The following is a 22,494-nucleotide window of genomic DNA, read 5'->3' on the forward strand; positions in this document are numbered from 1 at the left end:
GGCATTTCATATGCGGCCGTTAGCGGCACGGCGTGTGAACATATTTATATTTTCGGAGAATTAATATAGTTTTTGCTAGGCGCGCAATTTTTGAGAGATTTTCGGCGAATCTGTTATCTGCAAACGATTTTATAATTGAGGGGCTCGGTAGTAAACAATGGTAAGGGACAAATTTTGATTTTTCGCGAAATAGTATGTGAAAGATGGCAAGGGACATGGCAAAGCAGACAATTTTACTTAGTTTATCCTCCTAATAATAGATCGAGCCAGATTAAGTTCTTCAAATTTGGTAAGGGACATGCATAAGCATAAAAATAATGTTATGTGTCCATGATAATGCAGGTTGTTCAAAAATAAATGGATTTTTTGCTGTTAAAAGTGACAATTCTGAGAGCTACGATGATTGCAACTCAGATAAAGATCCTAAATTTCAAGTATTTGAGTAAAGTTGTACTTGGTACTTGGTAAAGTTTCTCTAAAGAAGACAATGTCTTTATATTCTTAGAATAAATGTTCTCAAGTAAAAAATGGTAAGTGATGTACTTAACATTTTTTACATCCACGTTCACTTTGCATTAAAACTTAACATTTTTTACTTGCAAACATGAAAATAAATTCTCTCCAGCGCTATATTATTTTTATTTAAACGTTTTAGAAAACCTGAAAGATGTAAAATCATTTTGGGAATTGATTCCAGCTGTTTACCACAAATGGTATCTAAATTTAAAATGAATTCCTAGTATTTACCTACCAAATTATGTTAAGTCAACACCACTTAACACGTTACGTTAAACTATTTCAAATATTTTAGGTAAACAATGTTAAGTTGTAGTTCATATTTTCATACTTTTCTCTAATTAAACATTATAAAAAAATATTTGGTTTTCCATATTTTGCTTACGTATTAACAACATATTCAGCTAGTTTTAACATGCTTCATACTCTTATATTTTTTAATAAAAAATATAAGAATATTTTTTTCAAACTTCAAGACTTCAAAACTCAAAACTTCTTTACTGTCCCTTACCATTTTTTACTGCCGGACCCCTCAATTATACGTGGAGATGCTTAAGTATGCGTTCACAGTAGGTATATAGGATTACATATTTTTTTAAATATGCTTATTGTGATAATTTTTAATTCTTAATTTATAAGGATTATAAATTACTCATTTCCAAATACACTGGCGTCACTGGCCCGTTTTAGCCAAGTCCCATACTAATAAAATATAATATATTTTATATGTAATTCATAATTCATGTAATATTGTAATTTTAAAACATGTTTAATTATCCATTTGAAAAAATAAATGAATGTTTTTGTAATATTTATATTATAATTAAAAAAAATCACTTGGGTTGAGAGGGGGGCCGATCGCCCCCATCGCCCCCCCTGGATCCGCCACTGATACCGGGTGCACAAATCAAACTATGTTTTTTCTCAAAGTTCACAACAACCTGTGGAATATTCTAGCATTTATAAAATACTGAAATTAAGAGGAAACAGTAGCGATCAACAGGTAGCAACAAACGCGTTACAAGATTGCGGCTCTAATTTTGAATATTTTGTCGAGATATTTGGCACACATATTCGTAATATAATAAAGAATGGCGGTACAGAGCCCAATTTCAGAAATATGTTAGTATGTGGAAATTACTCTACAACTAAATAAAATATTGAAAAAAGGAGCCTGTACCGCCATTAAGAAAGACAAAAAAATACACTTTCTTCAAATAAACTTTTTAATCCCATGCCTAGATTTTGTGTAATCTTGGAACTACTAAAAATCGATTTTTTTATAACAAGAAATCGAACGTCACTGACTTGGCAACAATTCGCGCCTATGTGTATAAATATTATTGTTTTTGATAGTATAAACGTCACTGTCAGTGTCGACTTACCGACGCACTGTTGCCTCACTTTTAAAAGTTCGCAGAACTTTCGCAATATTGGACCTCGTTTGTTGCCACCTGTTGATCGCTACTGTATCACCTTAAAACCCAACTATAGCGTCAGGTTTTTTTAATATTCCGTTTTTTTATTCATTCCGAAAATTAACCTTTTTAGCCTTGGGCCTGTTCAATTTTATAAATAAATAAAATTATTTTGATGAAAGAATAACATAATATACCTATCATATTTTTATTCCAATTTCTTCTGATTTTATTCGTTTGATACCTTTCTCTTTTGTCTTACTATTATCTTCTAAAAATAGTTGGCGATTATCTTTTTTCAATTATTTTAGTTCTATTCTCATTTACTCTTCATCATATACTTACTATTTGTATACTACTGTATATTAACTTTCACCTAGCTACAATGTTTGTTTGTATGTTAATACATCCTTTCTTTATATTCATTAAAATATAACATTATATTCAAAGATGTTAATTACCAGTTTTGTTTTCAACGATTAATTTAAAATTATAGGCTTTGTATTGTTTGCTTTTCTATAGTAAGCAGATTTTAAATTCTTAGTTAAAATTCTGTCAAGCATTCTTTGCTACCGGATTAAAAATGTTACTTTAATACTTGAATCTATTAATTGATCTGGAGCAAATCCTAAGAACACTATAGAAAAAAATCGTTCCCACATTATCACGTAATATGGATCCAGATTACCGACTTACACAGACAGATTGTTACTTAAAAACAGTGACACTTAATAGCTACTTATGGAGGAGATAGTATCTTAATAACCCTTGATTATTGAAGAACTTATGACAGTTTATAAAAATGGGATGATATTTTGGTCGCCCACCATTAGAAGTTTTTATTATTGTATTAGTGTAACTGGTATGTATGTGTTTGAAAACGTTTTATCTTTATAGTTATGAATGGATGATGGGTTCAGAAGCGTAGATTAACAAAAAGGTTAGGAATAAATTAAAATTATTAAGGTAGATTCCGAAGTAATTTATTGACTTTGAGAAAGCATTTGAGTCAAGGTTAAACCAGGGCGGTAACTACGATGTTGGGGGCCCCGGGGCAAATTTGATGTGCCCCGGGGCCCCCAACCGAAGTGGGTAAACGTTTTACGAAGTTGATTGCTTCGTTTTGAAGGTCTTGTTCGTTTGCATTCAAAATAAAATCAGGTTGAACAATTCGATACGTATCTAACACTGCTTTCATTCCTTGAAAGCCAGTCTCTACTGATGGCATAATGTGTCGATCATTGTGTACACACCACATTGAGTAACCGAACACGGTTACTCTAACTAAAGCATGACTTGGGATCTTGAAGTCTTTCATCTTCGCACAGTTCATCGTAATGTTTTTTCGTCTTCCGCATTCTTTTTGGAGCAAACCCTACTGGTATTCCCCAACGTTGACACATATTTGAACCCTCTTCAAAGAAGGTTTCAAATTGTCCTCTCATTTCAGTTAGTTTTAAGAGGCTCTCTTCAAGTAAACTATAAGCTGTTAAAAGGTTCAAAGATTCTGATTGCAGTGTTTTCGAGACTATGTTGAGGATTTCAAGGATTGTATTTTTCACAACTGGTAACAAAACACATTTTAATGATTATAGTTTCTTTTTCAGTTGTGCTGCTTCGTCTCTTTCATTTCTTTTGTTACTTGTCAGAACTAGACTTGAAAAGCATTTCAGAACATCGCAAAATCTGTGTTTCAATCAATGAACTGTCAACACGGATGGAATGGCCCCGTCCCATTCAAATAGTGAAACTAGATTGCGGTCAACATACATGTCCTAGAGAGAGACAGAGCTTGCCAGGGAAAATTTGACTTCTTCATTGGTTGGATATTATCATAATGACCAGAGTCGCCAGATGTGATTTTATAAATCCCCCACTTAGAAACTGTAATTCCCTCAAATTAGGCTCAAATCCCCCAAATTAAAATGTTTTCCGCATGTTAATAAATTAGTAGTCAAATGTAGAGAACAGTAAACCAAAATTATACTACTTATCAACAGAGGGCCCTGGAAATGATTCATAGGTCCTATCTTCTTCGATTATATGAGAGTATAATATACAGTTCTATGTACATTCGCAAATTTAATTTCCCATGACTCCTTAAAATCTTCCATAACTCTCCCCCCAACAAATCCCCCAACCATTTCTGCTTAGAAAAAATTCCGTACACACTTTTAAATTACTCCAAAATTGTAGGAAAATACTCCAATCTGGCAACCTTGACTATCAATATGAATTTGTTTGTTTACGAAAGATGGCGATTATCTTCTATCCTTCCCTGACTAGACTCTCTCATCCTGGTCGCATTAAATTCGCTTCATGCTCATTCCATCCGTGTTGACAGTTCATTGGTTTCAATGCGTTGACTGCATCAAATCTTCCAGCCCAGCGTGTTGAATCGAGAGGTTTTATAGTCATTTTCGAGGAACATCTTTCATATTGGTATATACGGACTTCAGTGCCTCCCAACGAACGATACTGTTCGTTGTGAGTTGAAAAAATATGAAGATATGATGGTTTATTTAGAGAAAATGCAGGAAGAGGTAAACCATATTGCTGAGAAGATACAGAAAATTGAAAAGGTGGAAGAAAAATTCGAGAATACGTTAAAATTCGATATGGAAAAAGTAGAAGAAAAATTGAAGGAGATAGGAAAATGTCAAAAAGGAGGAGACCGTCTGGAAGTAATTGTATACAGCTCTAATGAGAGCAGAATCTAATTTGACGAGGATATTAGAAAACGACATCCGGTACCTTTCATTCCGGGAACTTCGAAGTTCTGCATATGTTGGAATTTGTATAAATGCATCTATATTTTCTCCTGTGGTATATTCTGTTGGTACATGAACATGATCCCCATTTAACCCAATCGTAAACATTCTATTTGATATTAGATATCGGCTTGAAATTCATCACCCTCTTGATCCATCTTTTCTGTATCATAAAATCTATTGATCCTAACAATCTGTTTTCCCACAAGTTTGAAAAAATGCTATAATCTACTATTTCTGTATCTTATTGTTTTGTTCCTTGTAAAACTAATATACAGGGTGATTGATTAGTGGAGTAAAGCTCAATAGATCCGCTATAGTAATAGATAGCAATAAAAGTCAATAACAAAAATTGTAGCCAACTTTGAGCTTCATATTTCAAAATTAGTTAGAATGTTACAGGATGTTCGGTAACGCAGTGGCAGACCAATCTTATGTTTTTCTAAATAGAAAACCCTATATTTTATTTTATATTCGAAATTCTGTGAACTTCTCCATTACAAAAATATAAAGAATTGTTATGTTTTACAGGGTATTTACCAAGTTATAACCAATTTTATATAAAAATCGTAACAAGTTCAACTCCCCGTATAAATAAAAATAATTATAACAGCAATGGTTTATTAATGCCGTATTTTTTATTTATTGTCAAAATTTAAAAAAATTCTTGACACTGCTAATTTTCTTTATATCAAATACAGGGTGAGTCAAAACGCATGTACATTATTTTCTCAGTAATTTTAAATGGAACACCCTGTATTTTATATCACTATTGAAAAGTACCATTAACGTACTTTATTTTTATATAACATTCCCTATGTCCAAATTTATTAGTTTTCGAAATATTTTCATTTTTCAGAGGAAATTATTTTAGGTGTCTAAATTTTTCCAAATTTTAAGTAAGCCATGACTAAATTGACAATAATTGACGATTACTGATTTCAATCCGGTAATCAATGTAACAGTGTAGCAAATAAATAACGAAAAATAATTTATCAGTAATATATTTTGCAAAAAAAACATCTTAAAGCTGTTAAAAACATCTGAAAAAATTAAAAGCTACTTCTAATAAAATATTTTTAATATTTAATTACATCTTCTTCTACGGCACTACAGCCCAAATTGAGCCTTGGCCTCCTTTATTTTTTGCCTCCACCCTTGCCTGTCTGTGGCTGCTCTTCTCCATACACGGACTCCGGCTACGGCTCCACGGGCTGGAAATTGACGCTAGCAGTAGCCGCAAAACGAACTTAAGGTTCCGCAGAACGGAATAGGAATAGCCGAACTGTACCGACTACAGGACTTGTGCGTAGTCGGTTCAGTTCGGCTATTCCTATTCCGTTCCGTGGAACCTTAAGCTAGTTTTGCGGCTATTGCTAGCGTCAATTTCCAGCCCGTGGAGCCGTAGCCTAAAAGGGCTTGTGCGTCGCTGTTTACTGTGTCTTCCCAGCGCTTTCGTGGCTTCCCAACCGGTCTCTTTCCTTGCATTCTAGCATTCAGTGCTCGTTTTGGTAGCCTATCCTCTCCCATTCTTATCACATGTCCGGCCCATTGCAATTACATAACGTGTTCAAATTACACATTTATGCACTTCTAAAAACGATCATTGAATGAGCTACTTACCTACACTACGAAGCATTTGTAAATTAACACATTGAAATACACTTTGTATTCTATTTTTCGTCTCATTCCTTGTTGTTGGAGGTATTTTATAAACTTCATTATTAACGTAACCCCAAAAAAATCAGTCCAGTTTATTAAATTCTGGTGATCTGGATAGCCACGCTATTAGTCCATTGAAAAATGCAAATATCTCGAAAACTAATAAATTTGACATAGGGAATGTTATATAAAAATTAAAGTACGGTAATGGTACTTTTTAATAGTGATATAAAATACACAAAAACAAATACAACTAGATGGTCTGACTAAATAAAGCATTCAGCTGGAAATTCATTCTGCGAAGCTCTTAGAGCAGCTGAAGATAGAGACCAATGGAGAAACATTGTTAGGAATATTGGAAGAAATCACGATCCTCAGTAATGGGGAAACGACAGGAGAAAGAGAGATAAAATTCAGGGTGTTCTATATAAAATTACTGAGAAAATAATGTACTTGCGTTTTGACTCACCCTGTATTTGATATGTATTATAAGGAAAATTAGCAATAATAAATTAATAACTGAAAAATAGTATCTGTCCTTGTGAGATCGGTACTCACCGGAGGGACCGCAGACGTTCGGATACAATTAGCGTCTCTTTGCAAAGACAATGACGTCGACTTTGGAAAGTAACAAGACACTTACTCAACACACACACTACACACGACACTAGATACCTCATGTTGTGACTGGCTGAATGATATAAAGTCCATGCCAATAAAAAAAAAATTAGCAATGTCAATAATTTTTGAAAATGTTGACAATAAATAAAAAAATATGGCAGTAATAAACCATTGCTGTTGTGCTTATTTTTAATTATACAGGGAGTTGAAATTGTTACGATTTTCATATAAAATTGGTTATAACTTTGTAAATACCCTGTATAACATAACAAACCTGTATTTTTGTGATAGAGAAGTTAATAGGATTTCGAATATAAAATAAAATAAAGGGTGTTCCATTTAAAAAAACATAAGTTTGGTCTGCCACTGTGTTATCGAACATCCTGTAACATTCTAACTAATTTTGTAATGTGAAACTCAAAGTTGGCTACAATTTTTGTTATTGACTGTTATTGATATCTATTACTATAGCGGATCTATTGAGCTTTACCCGACTAATCAATCACTCTGTACCTGTAAGTCTATTTCATATTTTTATAGTTCTCTACGTTTTCACGTTTCATAAGTATCTAGCTCTTACATTCCATTTAGCCGTTAGTTTTAATTTTTTTGTTGTCTCTAATTCAAGTCATCATCTTGTCCATTACCTAAGCATGCAAAGACAATGTTTACCTATCTTAGAGATATCTGACACCAGTGGCGTGCGGTGACTTTTTCGAAAGGGGAAGCGATTCAATAAGGATATAAAAATATTTTCTTAAGGGTCGAGGGTCGAGCAACTTTCCACCTGATAACACTCTGATGCGCAGGGGCTCTCTATCAGCAAAGTACTTAATTATGTGAGACGTCCTGCGTACAAGGACTCACACACTAAATCCGTGACGCGTGAATGCGTGAGGCACTCTATTCCCGCTATTTCTAGTGACTAGTGGCCTATCATTGATCTGTATTGCTAGCTCGGGCCTTGAGTCCTCGCGCCGGGCTTGATTTCCTAAAGAAGAATTCTATTTAAAAAAAAATATACTCCGAGGCATTTTCCACAACACACAACTTTCACTAAAATGACACTTATTTATACTCGAGGTCTATTCTCCTATCAACTTCTGATAATTGTTGAATGCAGTTTTTTTTAATGGGTAATAGGGCTAACTTTCAAAGTCTGTCTTCGCTTGTTCAATTTCTTTTAAACTCTTAATTTGAAACATTTAATGCATCTTAATACTGCAAAACTTCGTTCAACTGATGCACTTGTGGCTGGGATAGTTAGTAGTACTAATTCACACAACTTGACCACTTCACACAGCGACTTGTTTAAACCAGTAGTTATAAAGGAATCCCAGATTTCTGGGTATTTCTTTATCATTCATGTCAGTTGTTTCATAAATGATACTTAACTGAGAATGCAAAGCTGGGATATCAAAAAATTTTCATTATTTAATCGTAATGACATAAATTCATCTGTAGGAAATTTTGATGAATTATAATTAGAAATGTTAAGATTATATATAATTCTACAAATTTTAAATCGTTAAAATTTTGAAAGCTAGAATTCATTTGTTGTAGAATATTATCAAAAGGTCTCTTTGTTTCCTCTGTTTTCTCTGTCTCTCTGTCTCCGAAATTATCAATCTTCATTATTTTTCTTTCATGTTTAAACCCCATATGTTCAGTTTTATCCCAAATATTTTTAAACTGCTCTCGTTTTTTTTTAATTATCGTATTAATAAAGTCATCAATTTGTCTTATACAAAATGCAATACCATTTGATTTCTGTAAAATGTCAAATAAAAGATCAGTAAAAGGAAATATCTCTGCAAAAAATTTAAATCGAAATATTCTTTAAGCGAATGTATGTAATACCTAAGCACCCCTTAGCAGCAGTAACAGTCGGAGCATCTCACTTTCGGGAAGGCGATACGACGAGCGCTTCCATGGCATACCAAAATTCGCGCGACTAGTGGGTGCGGTCATTGAACCCTGACCAATTTTAAAAGGGACAACTGCATGACAAGCGGCGATTTTGAGATGCGCTTCTGCCAGGAGTGGACCAAATAGTTGAAATAGTTGAATTGTGTGCATATTGAGTTCGTTCGTACGCGATTAATTTTTAATATTTTTCAATGCCTATTGGCTAGGTAATATGTAGATTATTTGGATTAGGGAAAGAAATTTGATTATTAAATATTAATTAATAATATATTTTCTTATATAGACGAATAAATAGGGAAGCGGCGCTTCCCCCGCTTCCATGGACCGCACGCCTCTGTCTGACACACAAAACTACTCTGTATGGTGTTTTAATTAAAACAACATGATATGCAATCTAATTATATTTGATCAAAGTAAATAAACAGATTTATAACCATCAAGAAAACATCTTGAATGTCCAGCAGGTGCTGGTCTAGTGGCAATGAAATATGGCACACAGCTTACCTATAGTTTCGAGGCATATTCGGCAGTGGTAGTTCTTGTTTAAAAATTAGTGACTCCTGGTTACACTAAAAGATAACCACTGGCAAAATTGTTAAAAGCACCTTGCCTTTTACTGAATTATTCATATATGAGGGAGTGGAAGTACCTCTAGGACTGAAAAACCCACCTGTTATTTGGGTTCCTGATTGATACCTCTCCGCTTACCTTCGGAGCTGTAAAGCCGTTTAATTTATACAAGAAATGATCTCTATAATCATTTGTTTTTTTTTCTTCACTCCTATTTCTTGAAAAATAAGGCTTTAACTTCAGTTCCCAGCGCAATGTAGGTCTCTTTTAAAGGGTAATTTTAGGATTGGTTTGAACTAAACCACCCACCGGTTAAAAAAGAGGAGTTAGCCCCTTTAAAAATATGTAAAATAATCTTGAAATTTAGAGAAAGCGCCGGGGGTTATACGAACATATTATAAATTAGAAGACATTAGGTAACAAAAAAGGTCATCAGAGAAAACCAAAAACTAAAATTAGTGGATTATCAAGTTCTAACAAAAAACAATTTTTAGAAATGTATATCATAAAAATGATATTTATTAAAATTAACGAATATAAAAACGAGAAATAATTAAGGTGAGAGTAGCTTAATATCAGTAGCGGATCTACAGGGAGGGAAAAACGGGAAATTCCCCCCCCCCCTAACAAGGTCCAAAATTAAGGAAAAAAATTGTTGAAACATAAAAATATATTAGACATGAAACTTAAACCACAGACACACAAATTCAAACCAATTAACACACTATAATAGTTAAGAACATTAAGGGAACATAATGCATATAAGTTATTGTTTATGTATTTTATGTGGTTGATCTTTTTTATGTCTTTTGGTTGGTGTTTCATTGGAAGTTCCCCCCCAAGGCAAATCTCTAGATCCGCCATTGCTTAATATAATTGTTTGAAGTAGAATTTTTTTGATGGGGACTTAAAATGGTTCAACGATGGGTCTAAAACTGCCCATGGTACTGGATCAGGAGTCTTTGGGAAAACATTCAATTATAATAAATCTTACAGTCTAGGTCAATGTATTCCAGGCAAAAGTTTTTTCCACCTACCTCTACCGAAAGTATACTTTTCCGGACCTGATTGTAGGGAGCAAAGTTGTAGTTTTCCTCCTAGGGAGGAAAAGTAAAAGTGACGTCATGGTATTTCATTCATGAAATATAACTTATTGACGCCCTGGACAATATCTATTTTCTATTACGTAAGTATCTATACATTTTAACGTTTATTTATAAAACACCCTGTATTTTGCAGAATGGTAAAAAACAGTAAATTGTTATTTTGATTTAACAATGGTTACATTAATAATTTGACTTATATTTGACATTTGACAGATATATTGTACCTACTTGTTAGTTTTAGTTTTAATAAATTTTGTTGGTTAGTTACATAAATAAAGTATGCTTCTTTTCATGAGCATTTTTCAATGCGTCACAAATGATAGAAAAAAAGGTAAGTCCGTGATAATACACATTTATGACATTTATTCTAACATGACATTTTAGTTAAATCTGACAGTTGTCACATTTTATTTGCAATTTGGCATAAAAGCAAATCAATTGTGTTTATTGCATTTATAAAATGGTATTTTCTTTGATTTGTATAGTCTTTAAAGAAATTCAAAAATTATAGTTCAGCATTTAATAAAAAAAAAATTAAATTTATATCAAAAACCATTAGATCATAGATTCTCATCCCAATCTAATTTAGCTATTAGACAGTGTTTCGGGAAAGTGAAAACGATTAGTGATAATGATTCGACGAAATGAATTGGTACAATAACAAACAATTCGGGTTTAGAAAATGGACATATCGTTTGGCGAGAACAATAATGTTTTTAAAATGTTTCCGGGAAGGTTAATGATGGTAAACATTTTGTTTTAGTTTTTAGAAGTAAAAGTAGTCTGTAGGAAAAAACTAATTATGATATTTCTTAAAATTTGACAAATTGAAGTTCTTAAGAAATGGGTAGGAAAGGTTTTGAGAAGGGCTTGTTTTTGATTGGGTGGAAAAGATCGGTAGAAGGGATAAGAAAGTTGGAGTCTGAATTTGCGAGAGAAGAGAGGGCCACTGTATAATTGATATCTGATGAGAGCAGTCCAATTTTCAAAAGTGAGAAATCAGTGTATAGTGTTGTGATCGGCCTTTGCGAGCAGAATCAAGTTGAAATCAAATCGTCGACCGGTTGAAAAGTTAATATTCTTGGTCCGAGGGAGATTCCTTTGTTTTGTCTAGAACGAGTAGCTGATTGATATCTATTTGCACAAGATATCGAGCAAGGAGAAAATTGAGTAAGAGAATTTGAGCAAGTTCCTGCGTGTTGTTGTGGAAGCAGTTTGGACGAGAGGGACCTTTTCGCAACATCCAGAGAGTACGGTAGGAGCATCGAGGACCACGCAATCCGGAAAAAGAGGAAGTGAAGAAACAAAAAGGTTAGTCAAATCATTTGTCAGAAGGGAGAAAATTTGTTTATATCAGAACCATATTTGCTTATTTGTTTATGGAACATTACTATAACGCAGTTAGCCAATTCAAATTTGAGAATTCAATTCATATGAATAAAAGTTAAATTTATCAAATTTAGTTTGAGAAAATAAAAAATTTATTTAAATATTTTTTTTTGTTAAGACAAAGATATCAGACTTAAAGTTTGATTTATTAAATAGGAAATTGTTGCAACAAAGTTAAATTTAGTACGTTTAAAATCATATGTACACGGCTTATTTGGTAAACGAATAATATATTACATTTATATGATATTGAATGTTTTTAATTTCCCTGTTCCATCCTGGAAGAAGTAAGCAACTAGAAATACTAGAAGCCACAAATCATAGGTATTGTATCAAATACAGAATTAGCCCTGAGAATAAAATTATTGGAATATTTAATTTGAATTTAGTTTTTGTTTTACATAGGCAGTGATTAAACTAATTGAATAATTAATTGAATTAAGAATTTGCCAATCAATCTAAATAAATAGTTAAAGTAGAGCATAACAATATATTTATTATATAATTAGTAAATAATTTTTTTTCAATTATAGCGCCATCTATTGACAACTAGAATAAATGTTATAGATGTCACCAACGAAATGTAATCACCGACGTGCTTTTTTCTGTCACATACAATTTAATGCGTTAGAAAGAAATCGAAAAACTGTGACACACTGAAAGATCCTCATGAGAAAAAGCATAAAAATGAAAAATGACTTGTTATTAATTTGAGGAAGGTGGAAAAACCATATGTATAACATAGAAGTAAAGTGCCTTTTTCTCCCTTGAATGATTACTGCCCTCCGCTACGCGTCAGGCAGTAAACTTCATTCTCGGGAGGAAAAGTAGCACTTTCCTCCCTTGTTATACAAATAGCTATTGCTTTGGTATCCTACATTGATGAAATCGTAGATGGAGAGCCCCAGCAAAGCAAAGAGAATCAACGTTTACACAGATGCCTGGCAGTAAATAACCCAGTCACCAAATCTCATCTGGTCAAATTCTAAAAAAAACAATTCCAGGGTCATCATATTATACCTACCAATATATTACCCAAAAAATAAATTTTACCTTTGGAAACAAAAACTTGTGGTGAGTTAAAGGGAAAACCAATGCGATGTGATCATCATCTATAATATTTCTCTTTAACACTTAAAAGCGTTAAAACGAGTGTAGGTATACGCTATCGGTTTGTACAAGCATGTTAATAGTCAATTAGCAAATAATGATAATGCCTGGCGTTATGCGTTACCGCGAATCATTAAATTTTTGAGTTAGTCATTGCCCACCTTCCATAAAATCGTTGTGTCCCTATCTTGTTTCCATGTGTCGGCAAGGATCAAGGCGTTATTAAAAACGCCGCTATCTTAACACGTTGTCGATGGTCTGATACATGGGCTAGGCGCCCAAGGAATCTGAGAAAATTTCCCAGTAGGTACTTCTGCTGATCAAATACGATATGCCCTTCATTACATAGAGAACTGGTGTCTGAAGAAGAACCTCTTCGTGAACCCTTGAATAGCCACACAAAAACACTACTATAGGACTATTCTTGAGGAAGCCATCTTTATGATGAACCTAGATATAATGACACTAGAACTAATCTTCACTGTAAAGATTAACCCAATTATAGCATCTACAGAACAGAAAGAGTCAAATATTAATGAGGACTTAATATTTTTCACCGATGGGTTTAAAACTGCCCATGCTACAGGATCAGATTCAGGAGTCTTTGGGAAAACATTCAATTATAAGGTTTGTTCCAAACAGAGTCAGAAACAAGTTGCAGACTTCAGGATTCTGCGCAATAACCTAAAATTCTGCGCTTTTATGTTATTGCCCAGAATCCTGCCGTCTGCAACTTGTTTCTGACTCTCGTTGGAACAAACCTATAATAAATCTTACAGTCGAGGTCAATATACAACTGTGTTCCAGGCAAAAGTTTTTGCTTTGGTATCCTACATTGATGAAATCGTAGATGGAGACCCCCCAGCAAAGAGAATCAACATTTATACAGATGCCTGGCAGTAAAGAACCCAGTCACCAAATCACTTGCTTACTTACTTAATCCAGAACTCGTCTACCTTTCGGTGTGAGTTGAGTTAGGTTCTCCGTCGTTTTCTTCCACATTTCCTTCCATTTCCTTCTATCCATGGCCTGCTTTTGTTTCCTCCCATTTTATTCCTCTTTTGTCGACCGATTCCCTCACTTCTTCTGTCCACGTCTTTCTTGGTCTTCCTCTCTTCTTTCTTCCCATATCTCTCGCTTGTCTTCCATATCTAAGTGTGTTATAGAACAATTTCTGGTTTTCACCGAATGCTTCTGTTAATTTATTTCCAAATTCTACCCACGTTCTGTCTTTGTTATTTTTAACCATCTGTTTAACTTTTGTTCTTTTTTCTTTGTACTTGTCATAGCTTTCTTGCTTTCGGTCTGTCAGGTATTTCTTCCAGAGTTGTTTTTACCCGTGTTGAGCTGGCCCCCCCACTTGCAAAAATTAAAAAACAAATAGCCCTGATTTATGAGCTATTTATGAGCTCTCATATTCCGCAAACTAAAAATTTTGAGCTCGTTCCACTGAGCAGGAATTTAATACCCTAGTGGGGGGGGGGGGCTGAGTCAGCCCCCCCCACTACTTAAAAATAGGAATATTGAATCGGTTTTTGCGGCAGAATTACGAGCTATTTATGAGCTCTTGAAATTATATAGTTTCGATTTTTGAGCTCATCCCCTTCACCCCCAAACAACCCTTTAATTGATTTAACTTAAGAGAAAGATGCTGAGAAAACTTAAAATATATCGTATTGCGGATATAATTCCTATAGCTTATATACTCTAAGAATAAACTATTAAATCAAGGGCATTTCGATTATTGAGCTACAACCCCTTCGCAAGAAAACCACCCTATCTTCCCGGCTTAAGAGAAAGTTGTACTTAAAATGCGTTAAACTAATTATTTGGCGACTACATATCATTTAATAATTTATAAGCTTCCAAATTACGCGCATTTAGATCAGTAAATTGCAATTTATTTTGTATAGTGCAGTCACTGAAGGTAAAAATCCACGATTACCTTCAATTTCGGTGAACCTTCATCGATTTTCACGAAAATTGGTCAGTGGTTAGAGGATACGTCAAGAAACAAAGGTGACATGGTACCACCTTGCGCCTTTACCCTGAGGGTGGATACCGCCCCTTCTCGGGGGTGAAAATTACTTTATAAAAAATAACTGCACAAATCAATAAAAGAACAAATTAAAAGCAAAATTTATTATATAAAGTTAATAAAATAAGTCAATAACTTTTAAGTTATTAAAGATCAAAGATTTTAATTATTTGTGAAAAAAATGCATGTTTTGAGGAGGTTTTTTTGTAAATCACTGAAAAACTGTAAGTTTTTACAAAAAAGTTAATAGTAGTTTAATTCGTGTAGCTTATATTCTAAGAATAAACTCTAAAATCACGCGCCTTTCGATTATTGAACTACAACCCCTTCGCAAGAAAACCATCCCATATTCCCGGCTTAAGAGAGGGTTGTACTTAAAATAATTTAAATTAATTATTTGTCGACTATATATTGTTTAATAATTTATGAGCTCGCAAAATATACGCATCTCAATTATTGAATTGCCATTTTCTTTCTATAGTGCAGTCACTGAAGGTAAAAATCAACTATGACCTTCGATTTCGGTAAATCTCCATTCATTTTCACGAAAATTGGTGAGCGGATTTTGATACTATCAACTTTTTCTGGATCTTATTTTTGATGGGTATTTCTAAGTACTTTGACAAGTATTTAGTACCTAAGTGTTATAAAATGCATCTTTTTCCCGTTATTTAAGCTTGAACCCTTAGATTTGAACAGTCGCGGAAAAAAATATATATTTAATTACCAATAACTTACTTTAAATTAACATTAAAGGTTTTTCAAGTAAGCAATTTATTATATTTTTTATTAGCTTCAATTTTAGTGATGAAAACTTTTTTGTAAAAACTTACAGTTTTTGAGTCATTTATGAAAAATCGCTATAAGGCATGCATTTTCTTTCCAAAAATTAAAATATTTGATCTTTAATAACTCAAAAAGTATTGATTTATTTTAATCACATTATATAACAAATTTTGCTTACAATTTGTCCCTCTCTCGATTTGTGGGGTTATTTTTAATAAAGTAATTTTCACTCCCGAGAAGGGGTGACATATACCCCAGGCTAAAACCCCAAGTTGTTATTGTCAATTCGTGAAAATAAATGGAGATTTACCGAAATCGAAGGTAATAGTTGATTTTTACCTTCATTGACTGCACTATAGAAAGAAAATGGCAATTCAATAATTGAGATGTGTATATTTTGCAAGCTAATAAATTATTAAACGATATGTAGTCGCCAAATAATCAATTTAAATTATTTTAAGAACAACTCTCTCTTAAGCCGGGAAAATGGGGTCGTTTCCTTGCGAAGGGGTTGTAGCTATATAATCGAAAGGTGCGTGATTTAAGAGTTTATTCTTAGAATATAAGCTATACGAATTAAACTACTATTAACTTTTTTGTAAAAACTTAGTTTTTCAGTGATTTACAAAAAACCTCTTCAAAACATGCATTTTTTTCACAAATAATTAAAATCTTTGATCTTTAATAACTTAAAAAGTATTGACTTATTTTATTAACTTTATATAATAAATTTTGCTTTTAATTTGTTCTTTTATTGATTTGTGCAGTTATTTTTTATAAAATAATTTTCACCCACGAGAAGGGGCGGTATCCACCCTCAGGGTAAAGGCGCAAGGTGGTACCATGTCACCTTTGTTTCTTGACGTATCCTCTAACCACTGACCAATTTTCGTGAAAATCGATGAAGTTTCACCGAACTTGAAGGTAATCGTTGATTTTTACCTTCAGTGACTGCACTATACAAAATAAATTGCAATTTACTGATCTAAATGCGCGTAATTTGGAAGCTTATAAATTATTAAATGATATGTAGTCGCCAAATAATTAGTTTAACGCATTTTAAGTACAACTTTCTCTTAAGCCGGGAAGATAGGGTGGTTTTCTTGCGAAGGGGTTGTAGCTCAATAATCGAAATGCCCTTGATTTAATAGTTTATTCTTAGAGTATATAAGCGATAGGAATTATATCCGCAATACGATATATTTTAAGTTTTCTCAGCATCTTTCTCTTAAGTTAAATCAATGAAAGGGTTGTTTGGGGGTGAAGGGGATGAGCTCAAAAATCGAAACTATATAATTTCAAGAGCTCATAAATAGCTCGTAATTCTGCCGCAAAAACCGATTAAATATTCCTATTTTTAAGTAGTGGGGGGGGCTGACTCAGCCCCCCCCCCCACTAGGGTATTAAATTCCTGCTCAGTGGAACGAGCTCAAAATTTTTAGTTTGCGGAATATGAGAGCTCATAAATAGCTCATAAATCAGGGCTATTTGTTTTTTAATTTTTGCAAGTGGGGGGGGGGGGCAGCTCAACACGGGTGTTGTTTTTTTCTTGTACTATTTTTTCTAAGTCTTTTCTAAGTCACCAAATCACATCTAGTCAAATTCTGAAAAAAAAAACAATTCGAGGGTATCATATATTATACCAATATATTACCCAAAAAATAAATTTTACCTTTTAAAACAAAAACTTGGGAGAAAAACAACTTAAAATAATTTGCTATACAGACGACGCAATACTAATCTCTCAAAGTGAAGATGATTTACAACGTATGCTGCACGAATTGAATATAACCGCTAGAAAATTTAACATGTTAATTTCCCCAAAAAAGACTAAATGCATGGTTATAACAGCAGATCTAATAAGGTGTAAATTAGAGCTGTAGGGTCAAATAATAGAACAAGTCATGGAGTTTAAATATCTAGGCATCACACTATGCAGCTACGGAAAGCTCTAAACAGAAGTGGAAGATCAGGAGAATAAAGCAAACAGAGCCGCAGGTTGCCTGAATGAAACAATATGGAGAAATAAAAACATCGGAAAAGAAGTGAAAGGCAGAATTTACAAAACAGTCATCAGACCAATAATGACATACGCGGCAGAAACACGACCTGATACAGAAAGGACAAAAATAATGCTAGAAACAGCAGAGATGAAAACATTGCGAAAATTGATGGTAAGACGCTGTGGGATAGAGCTAGAAGTGCAGATATACGAAGGAGATGCAACGTGGACAACATTAATAACTGGGTGAAAAGCAGAAGAGTAGAATGGAACGACCACATAAGCCGAATGACAGCAAATAAGAGTAGTAAGGACGGCGAGAGACGGTTCCCCAATAGGAAGACGATCAGTGGGAAGACCACGAAAGAGATGGAATGACAACTTACTGGAGGCACATTCAAAACAGACAGAGTAATTTCTATATAAAAAGAAGAAGAAGAAACAAAAACTTGTGAGTTAAAGGGAAAACCAATGCGATGTGATCACCATCTATAATAGTTCTCTTTAACACTTACATAAAAGCGTTAAAACGAGTGTAGGTATACGCTATCAGTTTGTACAAGCATCTTAATAGCCAATTAGCAAATAATGATAATGCCTGGCGTTATGCGTTTACCGCGAATCATTAAATTTTTGAGTTAGTCATTGCCCACCTTCCATAAAATTGTTGTGTCCCTATCTTGTTTCCATGTGTCGGCAAGTATCAAGGCGTCATTAAAAACGCCGCTATCTTAACACGGGACAATTTATATGGTAGCCCTGATAATGTAGAGCGCACCTTTCGCGAACTTACTAGTGTCATATCGTCACTTGAATGCAGAACTATCCTAACTCAAAAAATTTTTTTTTTCGTTTATTCCTTATAAAGGTAATACATATCGTATATTTTCATGCAGAACAATCTTAAGTTCATAACTTTAAATTTACTAATAGAAATTCTATATAGAACATCATAATCCTAACTAGCAAATCATTATTTTATCAATGCAGAATAATCCTAAGTAAATACAAATACAGTTAGGATTGTTCTGCATTTTCAATAACAATGCGCGCCAACATTATTTTTGTTATCTTCTTTTTACATAGGATAATTCAACGGCTATCGGTTAGTCATTTCCATCGTCTTGTTGGATATTCACGTTTGTTCTTTTGCCAAATAGAGTTGCAGTGAGTGTGAATTTTAACAACAATAATGAAACGAGGTAAGTTTTAATAATAAATATGCTTTATTAGTAGTTTTTTATCTATTAAGTGAATCTAATTTTTATCTAATAAGTGAATTAATAAAACTGTGAATCTTGTTTTTAAGATGCTTTTGGTAGAAAGTAGGTACGCATTAAAGGGCTGTGTTTTTATTCTGCCACGTGCTATAAATTGTATATAACTATTAGGCACGTGTTGAATTTCACAATATTTTATGATATATTTGAGAAAATATCGCAGAATTACTAACCACACATACATATTTCGTTATTAAATAATATATAATTCAAATTTATATTGAACAATGCGTTGCTACAGACGGCAGTTTGGGGATACATTATTATTGGGACAAAAATTGTAAATTTGAACAAGTGAAATAAGGTTTAACGTACGTCCTGGTTTCTGAGTATTTTAATTTGTATCAATTAATTTTAAATGTCTGCAATTAATATGTTCTTGTTATGCTGACTGTAAGCTCATTGTAAATTTGTTGCAGGTGCGTTAATGGTAAAAATTGCCATGTCTATGAATCCAACACAACATGAGAATTCTGGAGAATCAAGTAATGATACGGCAGGTAGTCCCATATCTATAGCTACGGTAGAAAGCCCTTCCACATTGTATACTAACCAGCAGTACTACGGAGATCTAGGTGAATTAAGATCTCTACACTCTCCCGTACACCAAGAACAACAGTATTGCCAGCTCGAGACACCGATAGAACAGCAGTTTTCCCAACATTATAATCAATATTACGACTTACCAATACCTACCTCCATAGGCCTACTAGTACCTGAAGCAGAGCAGTATCGCCAATCTCCGAATAATTGTTTGGGTTATTGTTCACCTCTGGATAACGTCATAGATCTTCAAACATCCATCGAACAACCACGGTTGCAGAAACGTGATGAAGCTAAAGATTCCCATAATCCTACACCTAGCGTTGTAAATTTTGCAACACGTGTCCTTCAAGAGCAGGTCCTTCAGCACCAAGATGATATTACGCGTCCATCCACATCTACCGGTAAGCTTTTACCGACCATCTCACATCAAACTGATGAAAATAGTGACCCATATGCTACAGATGGAAGCTCAGATGTTGATTTTAATCCAAATGATTTTGATTCTTCAAGTTCTTCGGATGAAGAAGGTGATCATCATAGTTCAATTGTAGACCAGCAGGATGCCCTAGTGTCTGAGGAAAAAATACCAGATATCACCAAGTCTCGTAAGCGAAAAAGAAACCCAGATAATTGGAGAAGAAATAGAATAAAGAAATTACGAAACTCCGGCAAGGCCTATGTAAATTGGAAGTCTAAACAGGTTTCAGAAAGGATTATGAAACCGCCATGTCCCACAACATGCAGACTTAAATGTCAAACGAAATTTCAGGAAAAACATCGCGTCCAGATTTTTCAAGATTTTTGGAAATTGGGAGATATTAATTATCAGAGAGAATTTGTTTTGCGGAACTTAACTGTGAAGCCTACAAAACACCCCAGAAAAAAGAAGGATGCAGTTGAGCTTCCAGAAGGTGATACTTGTGAAAGTCGTAGAAAGCTGTCGTATTTTTATACTTTTCCACAAGAGAATTGTCCAGTCAACAGAATCAAGGTATGTCAAACATTTTTCTTAAATACCCTGGGAATAAGTCATCAAATCGTCAAAACAGTAGTTAAAAAAACTCATCATTCAAATTCAATATCGCCACAAGCAGATTTACGAGGTAAAGTACAATGTAATTCTCGATTGCCAAAACATTTTAAGGATTCAGTACGACATCATATTAAGTCATTTGCTTTGATTGAAAGCCATTATTGCAGAAAAAATAGCACTAAAAAATATTTGCCACCTGACCTCAATATCAGCAAAATGTACCGTTTATATAAAACATATTGCAGTGATAACAATATAAATACCATAGCTTCTTATGCTATATATAGAGAGGTATTTAACAATGAATTTAATTTGGGTTTTTTCATTCCCAAAAAAGACCAGTGCGATTTTTGCAACAAATTGTCTAATTCTTCTCCGTCAGAAAAGGAAGAACTTCGTTCTGCAATGGAAGCTCATCTTAAAAACAAGGACTTATCTAGAGCAAATAAAGAACTAGATAAAGAGAGGGCTAAAACTGATAATTCGTTTTGCATGGCTATATACGACTTACAAAAAACATTGTTATGTCCTAAAGCTGAAGTATCTCTCCTCTACTATAGACGTAAGCTTGCATGTTACAATCTGACTGTGTACGATGCTGCTAACAAACAGGGATACTGCTACATGTGGCCAGAATCGCTAGCATGTAGGGGTGCTTGTGAAATCGGTAGTTGCATATTAAGTTTCATTGACGAAATGGTACGAAATGGAATTAAGGAATTCAGTTTCTATAGTGACAACTGCACTGGACAAAATCGCAATCGATTTATATATTGTCTGTACATGTATTGTGCCGCCAAATATGGTGTTAAAATTACTCACAGTTTTCTAGAAAAGGGACATACACAAAATGAGTGCGACTCCGTACATGGGGTTATCGAAAGAGCTGCAAAAAAAATCCCTATATTTAGTCCACAGCAGTGGTACACATTAGCAAGGACTGCGTGTAAAGTGCGACCTTATAAAATTAAAGAAATGGCTCAGGCGGACTTTTACGATTTAAAGGACCTGTTAGGCAAAACTACAAAAAATTGGGATAAAACTGAACTTGGTTGCAAAGTCATATTTAATAATTTGAAAGTTATTATGGTTGACCCAAAATGCCCAAACCAACTTAACGTTAAATATAGTTTTGAAGAAGATTTTATCAAAATTAATACTCTGGAATTGAAAAGGAGCCACCAAAAGTTAGACTCATTAGAGACCTATCAACTTAGAATGTTAAGAAGCTCACCAGTTCCAATTCCTGCCGCGAAATATAAAGACTTATTATTTTTGTGTGAAAACAAGGTTATACCTACGGAATACCATAACTTTTTCACTAATCTTCAAGCTAGTAAAATTCCCGAACAGGAAACTGACGAAGATTAATTTAATATGTTAGTTTAATAATTTGACCATTTCATAGTATTCTTTTGATATTTTGATTTTGAGTTGTAAATCTTTAATAAAAATTAAAAAGTTTTAAATTTTACCGATTTTGTTTTTATTTGTATCCTATGTTAATCTTAAATTTATTCTAAGCTTGAAATTTATTAATGCAGAAGTAGCTTATGTACCAAACATCGCACTTACAATAGTTCTGCAGTAGAATTTATAAGTCAGTAGTATCCTAAGTCACACTTTTTATAAAAAAATTATCATTAATCCGTCTCATTCCTAATAACACATTTAAAAGGTTCCTAATATACTATACTGAGATAATTTCACCATTTAA

The 22,494-nt window shown here is 33.6% G+C and overlaps 1 protein-coding gene across 1 annotated transcript; it reads left to right on the forward strand.

The window, feature by feature from the left end:
* Positions 1-18,831: 18,831 nt before the first annotated feature.
* On the forward strand, positions 18,832-22,251 carry LOC126888459 (uncharacterized). The gene is made up of 2 exons (XM_050656786.1): positions 18,832-19,120; positions 19,618-22,251. The coding sequence occupies exons 1-2, from the start codon at positions 19,111-19,113 to the stop codon at positions 22,146-22,148; spliced, it is 2,541 nt and encodes an 846-aa protein (XP_050512743.1). The 5' UTR covers positions 18,832-19,110; the 3' UTR covers positions 22,149-22,251.
* Positions 22,252-22,494: the final 243 nt, after the last annotated feature.

This window comes from Diabrotica virgifera, chromosome 7 (genome assembly GCF_917563875.1).
Source record: "Diabrotica virgifera virgifera chromosome 7, PGI_DIABVI_V3a".
In the NCBI taxonomy this organism is placed as follows: Eukaryota; Metazoa; Arthropoda; class Insecta; order Coleoptera; family Chrysomelidae; genus Diabrotica; species Diabrotica virgifera.